The sequence below is a fragment of the Nuphar pumila genome, chromosome 13 (assembly GCF_984573655.1).
Source record: "Nuphar pumila chromosome 13, dmNupPumi1.hap1.1, whole genome shotgun sequence".
Lineage (NCBI taxonomy): Eukaryota > Viridiplantae > Streptophyta > Magnoliopsida > Nymphaeales > Nymphaeaceae > Nuphar > Nuphar pumila.
Genome location: NC_143261.1, coordinates 16,528,172 through 16,542,087, shown reverse-complemented (window position 1 = coordinate 16,542,087; position 13,916 = coordinate 16,528,172). Strand labels below are relative to the sequence as shown.

At 37.2% G+C, this 13,916-nt stretch overlaps 1 protein-coding gene across 2 annotated transcripts; it reads left to right on the top strand.

The window, feature by feature from the left end:
- Nucleotides 1-100: 100 nt before the first annotated feature.
- On the top strand, nt 101-8,543 carry LOC149817918 (uncharacterized protein At4g15970-like). Of its 2 annotated transcripts, none has more exons than XM_089985063.1 (5): nt 101-566; nt 1,862-2,227; nt 4,321-4,664; nt 7,831-7,952; nt 8,251-8,543. In XM_089985063.1, exons 1-4 carry the CDS (start codon nt 276-278, stop codon nt 7,901-7,903), a joined length of 1,074 nt encoding a protein of 357 aa, XP_089841189.1. In that variant the 5' UTR covers nt 101-275; the 3' UTR covers nt 7,904-7,952; nt 8,251-8,543. The 2 variants fall into 2 exon arrangements, with proteins under 2 accessions (XP_089841189.1, XP_089841188.1); XM_089985062.1 differs by having other exon boundaries at nt 102-566; nt 4,183-4,664.
- The last annotated feature ends 5,373 nt before the right edge of the window (nt 8,544-13,916 follow it).

Sequence of the window (13,916 nt, the reverse complement as noted above, 5' to 3'; positions counted from 1 at the left end):
CCCATTTCCCTCAAGTTCACTTTTGGGTTCCTTCTGTTTTCGTTTCCGGTAATGCCTTTCAAATCCCTCCAAATTCCCTATTCCGAAACGCAGAAAAGAGGTCGGTTCGGTGGCTTTCTTCTCTCTCTCTCTCTCTGGAGAGATGCGGAAGAAGAAGAAGAAGCAAAAGAGGAAGAAGAAGATAGGCACGAACTACTCACGGTTTCTATCCGATCATCCCGACTCTCCCGAGAAAACCGAAACCCTTATCTATAAATCTCGGAGGAGCGGATACGATGAAGAGATCTCCTCGCCCCCCTCCTTCCTCCTCCTCATCTTCTTCTCTGAGACGACTCCCGATGGACGCATCCGAAGACCGGACGGCGCGAACGATGCCCCGCACGATCAACTCCATCCTTCTCGCCTTCTTGCTCCTGGTGATCCTCTCACTCTCCGGCCTCCTGCTCTACCGCGTCGCGGGACCCGTCCGGTTTCTAGCACGCCCCGCCGCCGGAATCTTGCTGGAGAAGCTCGGCCTCGAGACGACGGACGACGCCTCTGGTGTCTCGTTCGAGGGCTTCGATCCCGTTAGTGTTTCTTCTCTCTCTCTTTTTGGTGGGGTTTCGAATTTTGTAGCGATCGTTTTCCTGATTTTGCGCTTCCCTTGCTCACTATGGCAATTTGCCTTAAAAACTCTTGAATTTCGGCCATTTTCTTTATGGAAATCTGTTTTTTTGGTGCTAATTAGCGGAGATTTTGTATTTCGATTGCTATTTCTGTTTTTTTTTTTCCGGATTTCTGGAGTTTTAGTTTGTTTTGTTGATTGTTTTCTTTGGAGTCTGATTTTCTTGCATTATCTTGCTGGAGCTTGTGCATCTTTATATGCTTCCGTTTTTATCTTAAAATTTTCTGCTTGATGATTTGTTTCTTTTTTTGGCGGTTTTTCTTTTGTTTTCCGGAACTGTATTTATTCTTCTTTGTCGAAATTTTCTTTCTTTTTTAGTATCGGCACTCTCGTTGTCTTTCTTAGGACACATTTCGTGCAAACTTATCAGGTTCTTGTAGGGTTATCTGAATATAATGGAAAATCTTTTCTAGCATTCGGAAACATTTTTTTGATAAAAAATTAGGAGAAAATGTTTAGGTCGATGTCTATCTGTTATTTTTTAAGTTGATTTCACGGGAGTTTATTGATTTATTTTCACGATTTCTTTTGTTTATGTTACTGTTTGACATTGTTTCGATAAATTTATGAGTTTCCCATTTCCACTGTTCTGGATAAATCTATTTTACCTCGAGTATAACTGAAACCGGATAAAATATGAAATGATATTTTTTTAAGAACTCAATGTAAATCTCGTATTTGATAGGTTACTATTTTAAAATTTCGTCACTATCATTTTGAGTGTGTATTGCTGGGGCCTGGTACAATTGATTTTTTTTAGATCAAACTGAAAATTTTAAAGATCCCAATATAAAATCTGTAATCAATATTTTGCCTTTTTAAAATTTCGTCACTTTCGCTTAATTGTGGTTAGCTGGGGCTCTCCTTTCATGGTTTCGTACCTTTTTTTTTTGCCTCTTTCCTTTTATTGTTGGGAAATGGGAAAATCTATGTTTTTTTCCTATGGGAAAAAGCTTCCCGCAATGACAGGGAACATGAACTAAAATCTTGACCTTGAACTTTTTTTTTTCAAATGAAAAGTAATTTGCGGTAAGACAAAAAAATAAAGACCCATGAAATATTTATGCAGTAATATAGTGGACCAATTAGCAGCATAATGTGCTTGATCCACATTACTTAGAGGGAATGATTTATAGTTGCACTAGTTGACAAGTAACATTCTTGCAAAGCGTAACCATCGGTCGTTATCTTGTTCAGAATAATGAGGATGCAAGGATCCGAAGTGTTTTGGCGAAGGCTGCTATGAAGGATAGAACAGTTATATTGACTACCTTAAATGAAGCATGGGCTGTTCCAGGTTCGGTGTTTGACCTTTTTCTCGAGAGTTTCCATAACGGAGTGAATACTCGCAGACTTCTGGTTCATTTAGTGGTCATTGCGTTGGATCAGAAAGCATTTTCCCGGTGCTTGTCTATCCATAGCCATTGCCTTGCCCTGGTCACTGAAGGAGTTGATTTTTCTGGAGAGAAGTTCTTTATGAGTCCTGATTACTTGAAGATGATGTGGAGGAGGATTGATTTCTTGCATTTGGTGCTTGAAATGGGCTACAATTTTCTTTTCACGGTATGTTCACTCAGTGTTGGTTTTGTTGCTTCTTATGTATGTGATTGTCCAGTTATTCTATTCATTGTTTTCTTTACCCCAATGTGGAATTTTGATAGCCTAGAACTAGTTTGGCACAGAGGATCTATAAAAAATTATCCCATGTTTGCGTGGCTTATAAAGTTCTAGAGGGGCCCATTTTTTTTTATTGTGGTAATCCTACCTGCGTTTTTCGTTGCCACTAGAAACCTTAGGTTCAATGAGTTTACCAGAGGATATGGCCATATATAGTGGCAAGAACAACCAACACAAGTAGGTAATCAAGCAACATTGGCAAGAAACGTAGGAGATTCATAATTTGACCTGTGTAGCGGCATATGAAACTGTATTAATGAACTGATGCTTCAAAATTTGTTCAGGAGGGGTTTCTGAGTGGTTGTCACATCATATTGACTCGAACAGTTTAGCATGTGTTATTCTGTTGCTTTTCCTTTGTTTAGCTGTTCATTTCATCATACCTTTTTTAAGTACTAGTTTTAGTCATCATTATGGGCCATATTCCAACATCTGTATCTCTGATATAAGATACGTATGGAACATGTGAGACTGGATAGCTGAGATAATGGTAGGTAGACAGAAGTAAGGCAAGAGTTTATTTGGGGAACAGATGGAGAGAGACGTACAATGGTGTGGGTAGGTAGCTTAAAAAATGGGTTATGAATTTCACAGTATCGTATCGCTACCCGTATCGGTCAGGCCCAATTTAAGATCATATCGTATCGTAAAATATCGTAAATTTTTAATAGAAAACCTCCAAAAATTTCAAAAAAACCAGGAAAATCAGAAAAAAAATCATAACACAAGAAACAATGATAAATTAAACCATAATATTACATATCAAGCAATTATTAGCTGCATAAGACATTGAACATTCAATAATCAAGATAATATTCTATGAATGGCATGAATATCTCATAAGAAAAATGTAAATTGTGAAACAATAAACAACACTAAGCTAACAAGTCATAAGATCCATAACAGTGCATGTTTACATAAACAAAACAAATCCCCAAGTGTTTCTCAATACTTAAAAATTTTATATAACCAAATATTTTTAAGTTCAAACAAAAATGAAAACTTCTTCTTCTTGCAAGAAATCAAGCCCCAAGTCACTCTCAAGTTCTTTAGGAGTGAACACAAACTCATCTTAAGGAGTCTTCTTATATATTGCAATAAAGAAAAAGAAAAGAAAAAATGAATTGAGTGCACCATAAAATGTACTAATTGTATATTGTAAGATACACTCTGTATCAGGGTGTATCATACAATACACATACAGAAGGTGTATCGTAAGAGACACCCGATATAGGTACGATACACACCCATATCTCTATATGGGTGTGTATTGTATCGATTGGGCACAAAGTATCATACCGTATCATACGATACTTACAGCACTGGTAAGTATACATATGTCTCTCCTCCCTTGGGCAATCCTACTTCCAATACAAAACATTGCATACACATCAACGGCCGGCACCAATGCATCACCATCATTCTAGCAGGGCAGGTTAAGTACTTTAAAAATGTTGAATTAAAACTGTTTTAGTTCAAGTAATTAAGGAAATTGTAAATCAAATGTCAAATATGAAATTCCTGCATCTTCTAATAAAAGCTTGATTTGACTTTGTTCTAGACATTAAGAGCATATATATGACCTCTACGTGGTTAACCTCTAGGATACGATAATACTGGGGAGCATATTTTTACATTCTTTCTAAGTTATCTCTGAGATAGCTTTGCTTGTAAGTAGATGATTAATATCAACCGTTGCTATTGCTTAGTTGCATTAGTCAACACACAAGCAATATCTGGGTAATTGTGGAAAATTCTTTTGGATCTAATATGCTTTATTGGTTGAAATACTTGCTTCCATATCAAGGTTTCTTTTCTTTTTTGTTTTGCTGTTACTGCAGGATGCTGATATCCTCTGGCTTCGTGATCCTTTTCCACACTTTTACTTAAATGCTGATTTTCAGATAGCTTGTGATCACTTTTTTGGCAGTTCACTTAATTTTCAAAATATTCCTAATGGAGGGTTTGCTTTTGTGAAGTCCAATGATAGAACTATAAAATTTTATGAGTTCTGGTATTCGTCAAGAGAGATTTACCCAGGGCATCATGACCAGGATGTGCTTAATTACATTAAATATGATCCATTTATTAAAGAAATAGGACTACAGATCAGGTTTTTGAATACTGCATACTTTGGTGGTCTCTGTGAGCCAAGCAAAGATTTTAATAAAGTCTGTACAATGCATGCAAATTGTTGTGTGGGCCTTAGTAGCAAGCTACATGATATGAGAATAATGTTGGAGGATTGGAGAAAATTCATGTCTTTGCCACCAAGAGAGAAAAGACTCCAGTTATCATCATGGAGGGTTCCTCAAAATTGCAGGTATGGATTGGCTCATTTATACATATAGAAGGTTCAATTGATCGTGTGGAAATCTTTTAAATCTTATGTTGTATTCTATGCTCAACTGAAATATTGCATTGTAACTAATATTTGCTTAATTAAACATAACACAAGCTATGCAATTGCAACTTTTCTATCAATATATGTTTCTATAGGGCTATTGCAACGTCTTTTGAAAAGAAAGTTAGTATATGATGTTTGGTTATCAGTATGAACATGAGAATGCAAAATTACCAACTTTTTTTTCTTTAACTGTGTTGTATTATTGATTAGCTAATTGATGGATGAAGGTTTGATTGGTGTTATATGTTTTCTTGTTTTTTAGATCTTGAAGAAAGTAATTCAGATACTATTTAATGTAAAAGAGACTTCAATTCATAACAAACTACCTTATTCAAATGTTTTCTATATATTTGCATTGTTCAGCAGTCTCTGCAAATATTTGAAGGCTCTTTTTAGTTCTGGAAGTTGGAACCCTGATTTCACTTTGCTGCAGATTTATTTCTCCAACCCATGGAGAAACCAATTTACAAATTGCAACCTTCACCTTTTCTTCTTTTTCTGTTTCTCTTGGAAAGTCAAACCACCACATGTACCATTATTTTTTATTTTTCTGGGAAGTCGTAGAAGGTTGACTCATGGCACTCCAAACTGCACAATGACAGCCATATCTCAAGAGTTTTGTAGTCAGTCAAGTTGGAAAATCTTGCCAAAATATAAAAGATTCTAATTTTAGATTAACCTAGTTATTCTTATGTTTTAACTTGTGCCTTTGTCTGTATGGGAAACAACATAAGTTGAAATAATTTTTACAATAAAAGAACAAACAATTCTCTGCCGAAAGCCATCAGATGTGTCTCATGTTCAAGTCCTTTTAGGCTGTGTTTGGGAGGAGGTATTTGGAGGGTTATGAATGGAGTTGAGGATAATTAAATTACATGAATTGAAAGGAATTGGTTTTGCAAAAAAAATATGGATTCTGTTTTTCGTTTGGAAGCACTAAGAACTCAATTAAGAGAGTTGGGGCATTTTGTGTTCATGTGGACACGTGGCACCTTTTTTCATAAAGACACTTGCACAACAGAACTATGCTGGAATCCTTTCTGAATGAGGAGTTGTAAATACCTCCTCATTCAGAAAGGAGTTGAAACTGATGAAATCAGGGATTTGGGAGCTCCTGATTTGTAGCCGATTCTTACGACTCCCTCAAATCCATTCTCCCAAACAACAGGCAGATAAGTTGTGAATGCTTAACTGCCTCTAACTGCTTTCGATGCCATTTCATTCCCTTCGATGCCATCCTCCCAAACACAGCTTAGGTATATGTTCAGGCAAATACGTTGTGAATGCTTAACTGCCTGTCACTGCTTCCGACGCCCTCTCATTCCCTCTGATGCCATCCTCCCAAACACAGTCTTAGGTATATGTTTAGATGTTGGTGGTGTTGCAACCATTGTTTAAAATTCCAACAGGTTGATCTGGTGAAATTGTCCGAGTGGTTTGCATACATCTATCATCATATTTTCTGTTTTAATAGATGGATTTTTAAATTTAGGCAATGTATAAAAGTCACCCAAATTGAGAAAATACTGCTGTTGTGGAGATTCTTATTTGGATTAACCTAGTTATTCTTGTGTTTTCAAACTCATGCCCTTTTCTATAAGGAAAAGTGGAAAACATTGCTAGTTAAATTTTTTTTAGAACATCAATGTCTAAAAAAGAAAACTCTGCTGAAAGACAGCAGTATATGTTTCAATGTTGTTGGTGTTGCAACCATAGTTTATAAATCCAACAGGTTGACCTGGTGAGATTGTCCAAGTGTTTTGCGTACATCTAACATCATATTTTCTGTTCCTAAAAGATGGATTTTTTTTATTTGCACATGATGATTGACTCGGTGAAAGTTTTGTTTGTCTTTCCACCGGTAGAGCTTCTGTTCTGCTTGTCAACAAGCTATGTGTTTTTAAGTCTCACAGATAATTCCAGTAGATGAAGAAGATAACGGATCATTCTTTCAAATTTTTTTCATTTCTTCATTATTTCCTTTTTGCTTTCTGCATGCAGTATTCTTGTCACCCTAAAAGTTGTTCTCAAACACATGGACATCGTTTGCCTTGTCTCAGAAAGCTGCACTTCCATATTGGTTACATTCAGACCTTGCCTACAATATCGTTGTTTGAACCATTGGTTTTTAGCATTTGATTACTAGCTTAAACCTTTCCTATCAAGGGATCCTAAAGGAGGCCTGGCACATATCTTATCTGCTGTGTGCCCTCTTATTCCCAACTTTTTAATTTTAATTAATTGATCACTTAAATTTTCTTATATCAAAGACTCCTTGAGCTTTCAATTTTGGGTGATGGATTAGCTTACAGCATCATATCCTGCCTTAATCTGCATCAAATTTGTTCCAACATTCCTAGGTCTGAAATCCTTTAGTCAATGTTCCTTATGGTGTAGCCCAGACGGTCTTAATTTTAAGTCATTGAAATGTAGAAATGAAAACTTTGCGATTCTTTATAATTGGATTTTTGATGCAAGACAATGATTTAAAAAACATTGCTTTCATCCAGTATTGATTGACTACCTTATTTTTCTGGGCAAGGTGAAGGAATGGATGCTACCTTGTTTCTCTTTGAATGAAAGACCCTTGACTAAGATAGTGTGACTATATTGACGAGACAATCAAGTTCACCTAGTATTACTCTTTGGTGTATTGTCAAAGTTGAAAATATTATCGAATATTTTACACTTTGATGATTGAATACTTGATTCTTCATAATTTGAGTTGAAAATATTGGGTAATGTTTGATACTTTGATGTTTGAATGATCATAATTCCTTTTGTCATCTACCTTAATCTGTGTATATTTCCCTACCTCTGCCCTTTGACAACTTAACAACTCTGAATTATGTTTTCTTTTCCCACTGAATTAGGCATTTCTTGAACCCTTCACAATTGTATGATTTTTTTTTTCTGAATTCTTGTTTTTCTTGAACTTTCACCATATGTGTGCTATGGTTTCAGATGCTTAAACTTGGCAATATAAGTCTACCTGCTTAACTTTTAATTTGTATCATATATCCGCTTCTCTATGCCTATGTCCCTTAATCAGTGCATTTCTTTCCTCATCTTTTTATTGCAGTTTGCATTCAGCACAGAGATCGGTTAGCTCATCAACTATGTTGCATGTGAAAAGCACTGATGCACTTGTATAATTGTGCTGTACATATTTCTGCTATTCAAGCTGCTCTTCTCTTGTCACCAGTAAGGGCTTCTACTGATTACTGTTACAATAACTTGCGGTTGTTTGTTGCTGTACCCTGTCATTCTAAATGATAATTAATCTTCTCCTTTAAGAAAATCAATTTTATTGGTATGGATTGTTCCTTAACCATCAACAAATCAACACCTGTTTTTTTTTGCACAGTGCTTTAGCTGCCTGCCTTTGAGGAAAGGGTAGTTGAAATTTTCACAAAGGATCCTAAAACTTAAAACTGAGGTTTTGATATTTTCTTTAAGCAAAATCAAATAGTTAATCCTAACGAATTATCTTATTATGTAGGAGTCATGGTCTGAAGCTTAGAGAATGAAGAAAAAGATGCTATACCAAATTTAAAAGGAGGAATATACATAGTGATGCTTAAATTTTCTTACTTCCAAGAGTCATGATTTGTACAGTTGTTGATAGGAACACACCATTTTTTTTGTTATGATTTGATTCATTTACTTCTCTTCAATACACTTGTTGATTTGTACAGTTGTTGATAGACAGGTTTCTCTGGATAGTGACTGAAGCTGTAAATTTGTTTTATATGGTGCATGTTTATAAGGTCATGGTTAGGCATTGTTTTGTTCAGTGCTTCGGTTCTTGAATCGTCCAATTTCACTGGCTTGATGACTCATGAATTCCTGAAGAAATATTAGCATCTAATTATTGACTTGAAAATGTGAGGGGAATGCAGACTGAATCTCAACGTTTGTAAAGAGAAAAATGCAGACAAAATATCCAAAATGCACAAATTTTTTTTTATGAAATTGTTGCAGCGGGGTACTTTCTTCATTAAGAATGTTGTTTATCCATGCATCTGTTTTTTGTTGTTCATCCGGATAATGTGCTCTGAGCCTTGGTGCTTGTGCTTCTGTACAACGTACCACAATATTCCTGGTTGATTGACCAGTTTGGGGATTCTGAAGGTCTTTTCCATTTATGATGATATATCTATAGATCTATGGATTGACCAGTTTGGTCTAAGGCTCCACCTAGAGGAGCTGTTCTCTGTGTTTATCAAGATTTTTGGTAGAAAGGCATAAATTGAATTTGGTTGGAGAAGGCAACCATTACTGTCATTGTTTTTTAATGAAAACAATGATGATGATCATATGATGGTTCCATCTTAAATTCTTACCTGTGGTAAAAACGTATTAATCAAGTTATAGATCACCACATTCATTCTTTCTTCAGCCAAAGGAGTAATCGATTAGATGGTTTATAACAATTTCATGGAAGCAAAATAAGATGACAGTAAGGTCAAGGATAAGCACATGAGAGAGAGAGAGAGAGAGAGAGAGAGAGAGAGAGAGAGAGAGAGAGAGAGAGAGAGAGAGAGAGTTTCATTATGCTGCTACCTTCATCTTATGTTGGACCCCACATCTGACCGGTTGTATCTCAGCGGAGGACACTCAGTGTGCAATGTGATTGCACCTGATCTGCCCTTGATATATGCTACACTCGCCACCATGACCTTTGAGGCTGGCAAACATAGTGTTACGTCACATTTAAGTATTTCAGGCAGACCCCTACCAGTTATACAACTATATCATCGGCTTTTGAACCTGCAACGTCCCAACACAAGGTTACGTGCACTAACTGCTCCTACCAGACAAGCTGAGCCCCGTTGGTTACGTTACGTCTCATTTAAGTATACCACTGACCTGTGCTTATATTGGTTAGAACTTGGTATTTTCTTGACGGGATTATAGGGCTAATATAAAGGAAATGATCCTATTGGAATAACATCAATGGTCTATTTGGGAACTGGGAGTTGGAGGGGAGTTCATGCATTTGGAAAACTGGGAGCTACCAATCCCTGGATTTGGCAGCTGCCACTTCTAAGGGACGGTAGCTACCAATCAAAATTTCAAAAATACCATCAATAGAATCTTACGTGGCAAAGATGGTTAAAAAAGTTGAATTCTCTTTATCCAAATTTTCAATCTATCCAAACGTACAATGTCACTGATGTTTATTTATTTATTTGAGTTTTACTCGGAGAAACCGCCCCAGGCGCAGAGACCTAGCCGTACTGGCTCAGCCTGACGTACCACAGTCTCTGTTCATATCGGCCAAAAACTCCCAGGGCTTACCCCTCGACCCCCAGGGAGCCGCCAATTATGCAGGAAGATGACGCCAATAGAATTTGAACCAAGACTGCCCGTCTAACACTCTAGGCCCCATTCCACTATGATGGGTATACGTTAGTTTCGGGATTACGGTTGGCTCAGGACTTAAGGTGATAGGCTAGGTCTAAAATGGGATCTGCACTCGTGTATGAAAGTGGTTTGATAAAAAATCTGGTTCGATTTTGGATCGCATAAAACCAATTGAGCCAGGCATGAAAATGGGTTTGGGTGCAAATCGGGTTCAGGTTTTGGTTAGCTAAAAACACTTTTTTGGGTGCACAGCCGAGCGTCGTTTGATGCTTAACCCATTCAATGACACGGGTTTTCATATATAAATATATAAATATATATATGTGTGTGTGTGTGCGTGCGCACAAACATGCTGAGTGGGTTTTTTGGCCTTTTATCATTTTATTTTTAGAGATTTTGATGGTACATATGTAATTTACTTTCTCAATTTTATGAGGATCAGCTCCTGGAGCATTCAATTTTGACACGAGTGGGGTTTTATAAAGTTTGAAAAGTCGATAATCTAAAATCAACGATCCTATATATATTTATTGAGTAATGCTATGGTGCTCCGGGAATACCTACTCCCACGTACTTTAAATCATAGTTGTAGGTTGTATCTTCTCAATCAAACCTTATGGATGTACTCAACATAGTTTATTTGTTAAGAATCATGCTTTGGATAATGTTTTTTTAACATAAAAATAGGATTTTTTAAGTCACGACCATTGATTTTTTAAGGTCTTAAAAAGACAGATGTATGCTAAAATCACATGGTCCAAAACTTGTTTTCTACTACTAAATAATGCTTATAGATCATATCTATAGGGTCTGATCAACAAAAAAGTTTAAAAAATTTGAAAAATCTAAAACTTCAATTAAGTGGGAGTAGGAGCACCCTATCATTACCAATATTTATTTATATTTATATAACGAAATTCAAGCTCAGATCACCGAGGTTTGATCCCCAAAGCTTTTCTGTTTGGCTCGTTTACCAACCCTTCAGGGAAGTAGGAATGTAATTAGGTCGGCTATACCTGATCCAAAACCCATGTGCCAAATTGATTACAACCTGAATTTTATCTTATGGGTCAGGAAGCTAGTAGAGCTAGAGAGCTAGAGATTTGATGCAAACATCAGATGCGTATGACCTGATCGACAATTAAGTGCTCAGACCAATACAGATCCTGCTTTTGAATATTGGCATGGCTGGTGATTTTGTGAATCAGGTAACAAAATCTCATCAACATCTAAAGATTATGTTTATAAGTGCTTTTAGGCACGCAAGTTGGCTACATTGGAAAAGGTGGTTGAGTCAACAAGAGGGAATGGTGAAGTTTACAGAAGGGAAGTCAGTCTTTAGCTTTATGCCTACTGCTTTGAATTAGAGATTCGGCTTCTCTCCCTTCATGGTTTGGATCATTGACATTTTAAAATGATGGGACCATCATGACGAGATCAAAGGATCAGGTGAAGCTATCTCTTCAACTTGGTAGCTGGGAGTCGATTTTTTTTTTTGCAACTGGTGCGGTTCTTGGTGGTTATTTAGCTCTGTTGATTGTCCTAATTTTCTTTGCTATGCATGACACCAAATTTTTATCGGAGAATTTTGCTATAGGACCACCAAGGGGTAGTGATGATGAGATGTTGGCACAAACGGAGGGGAAAAGTGAACGTTTAGATCTTCTTGTATTGAATGATTCACTTGCCCTGGCTGCAAACAATATGGATGCTGCACTTTCAGTCATTGAACACTTTGTAAAAGTAGCAATGTGTACCAGAGACTCTTTAACATCCGATGTGTATGTTGGAGAGCCACCTACTTGGCTATTTACCTTCAACAGTAGAGGCCCACCACTGCAAGTTGAGAGCTACGTAACAAAGTTTTTGCTTACTTTTAGGCAATGAAAAGATTGGTCCATGGAACGGTCAGGATGAAATGGAAAACAGTTCCAATATTCTCTAGCCTACCTATCTACTCTCAATTTCCCTTATACCTACGATCCAAAATGTTTCAGAAAGCAGCTGATGGTAGTTATAAATACATTGTTTCAACCAACATTGTTTGGATTTTTCTTACTATTGATGGTGGTTCAGATGATATAAGTACTACAAGAAATTGTGAAAAAAGGGTTTACTGTCCTAGGAAGCTGCAGGTGCTCCCAGTTAGTCCAGATGATGCTAACCGACAGGGAGTTCGGCCATGCTGTACAAGATATGAACAGGTTTTCAGATTATTCTGTGAAGGTGTCAACGCTGCTGTTAGAATAGTTCTCTATGACTGGAACGGAGATTAAGTGCCATGCTATGTTTTTCCTCTATCTCTGTTTGATGTTTCCGGTAACCTTGAATCTGAACATGGAAAAGCACCATATCCATCACCTATTTATAAGCATGAAAGTCATCCTAGAGATCAGGTTATAACCTGCGATATATTCATGTTGATAGTTCAGAAATGCAAGAGGGGGTTGGAGAAAGTAAACCATTTGTATTTGAGCTTTCAACTGGGATCTTAACAGCTAGTGTGAATACTATTGCACTATCAAATTCACACATTCTATGAATTGATTGGTCACATGATTCAAGCTAAACCTGAACTACAGAAAAGAAATGAATATATGTTGATGATGCAGTTTTCTAATTGGCGATCGGTTGAGATTATTGGCATAGAGTGTGCTACTAAGACTAGAGAGCCTGCCATGCAATTTATGACAGGAGTAGCAGCTGTTGTGCTGTTGAGAACACTCCAACAGCAGCATGTCATTGCAAGAAAACCTTGCAGGTCATTCCATTACAGAATATCAGAACTTCAAGATGAATCTGATAATATTGTTTCCTTTTGAATTGCCAAATGATGCCTTTCTACAAAGCAAGCTGCAATTGGGTAAAGGATCAACTGTAAAGCAATCAGCTGCATGCACATATGAAAGGGTAGAGCAGCTCACTAATCTAGAATTCCAGTCTTCCATTCAAGCCAATGAGCTCATTATCACAGCTGGACCGTAGGACGGATCATGTTTGCTAAAAAGTTACATTCACATACATTTAAAGGCTTCTCGCCTTGGGACAAGGCAAATTTGAAGGGGGTGGGGAATGATACAAACCTCACTTACGGTTGGCATGAAGAGAAGTAATCATGTAACTACGTGGAGTGAGATCCTAAATAAAAGAGGTCTATAGTGGGTCTTGGGTTCATATTGAGTTCGGATATAGACAGTTTTATTTTGAGTCCAAGTAAGGCTATATAAGTCAAGAATTTTTGTAATTCACTCGTTCATTTAATAAGAATTCTTTCTTGGTCTTTTCTTTGAAAATGGTCATGTGAGAGGGATGTGGAAGCCCTCTCCTCGAATTGAGAGAAAACCGACACATTGGGAGTGGCTCCTGGACTCGTATTAGCTACCCGTTAATTTGAGCATTAAGTGCATGTTATTCCTTTGGCCTGGGCTCATGCAAACGGTCATCTAGGTCGTTCTGTTAGGGTCTATATAAACCCCAATTGCCTCTGGTTATTCGTCACTCCGTTCTCTCTCTCTTTCTTCTTAAGCTGCTTAGGGTAGCCACATCATGGTGGTCAACTTTCTCGGTGTTTTCAAGCTTCTCGGTCCCACCTAATTTGAAGACTGTCCAACAACTACAAACCTTAAACAACTAAACTTTGGAATTCCTGTTTCGTCTCAAAGGTCTATTAAGATGGCCTTCTTGCCACCATCCATGGCCCTAATGTAAGAACATGCTGCAGATCGTTATTATTCTCAAAAACTACCACAAATTCAGTATTAGGCAATGAAGAAAACCGTGGCTTAACAAAAACATTCC

Coding starts and splice junctions, on each gene's coding strand:
- LOC149817918 (XM_089985062.1), top strand. CDS start 276: ATGAAGAGATCTCCTCGCCCCCCTCCTTCCTCCTCCTCATCTTCTTCT. Junction 2,228..4,182: donor GCTACAATTTTCTTTTCACG/GTATGTTCACTC, acceptor CTGTTACTGCAG/GATGCTGATATCCTCTGGCT. Junction 4,665..7,830: donor AGGGTTCCTCAAAATTGCAG/GTATGGATTGGC, acceptor TTTTTATTGCAG/TTTGCATTCAGCACAGAGAT.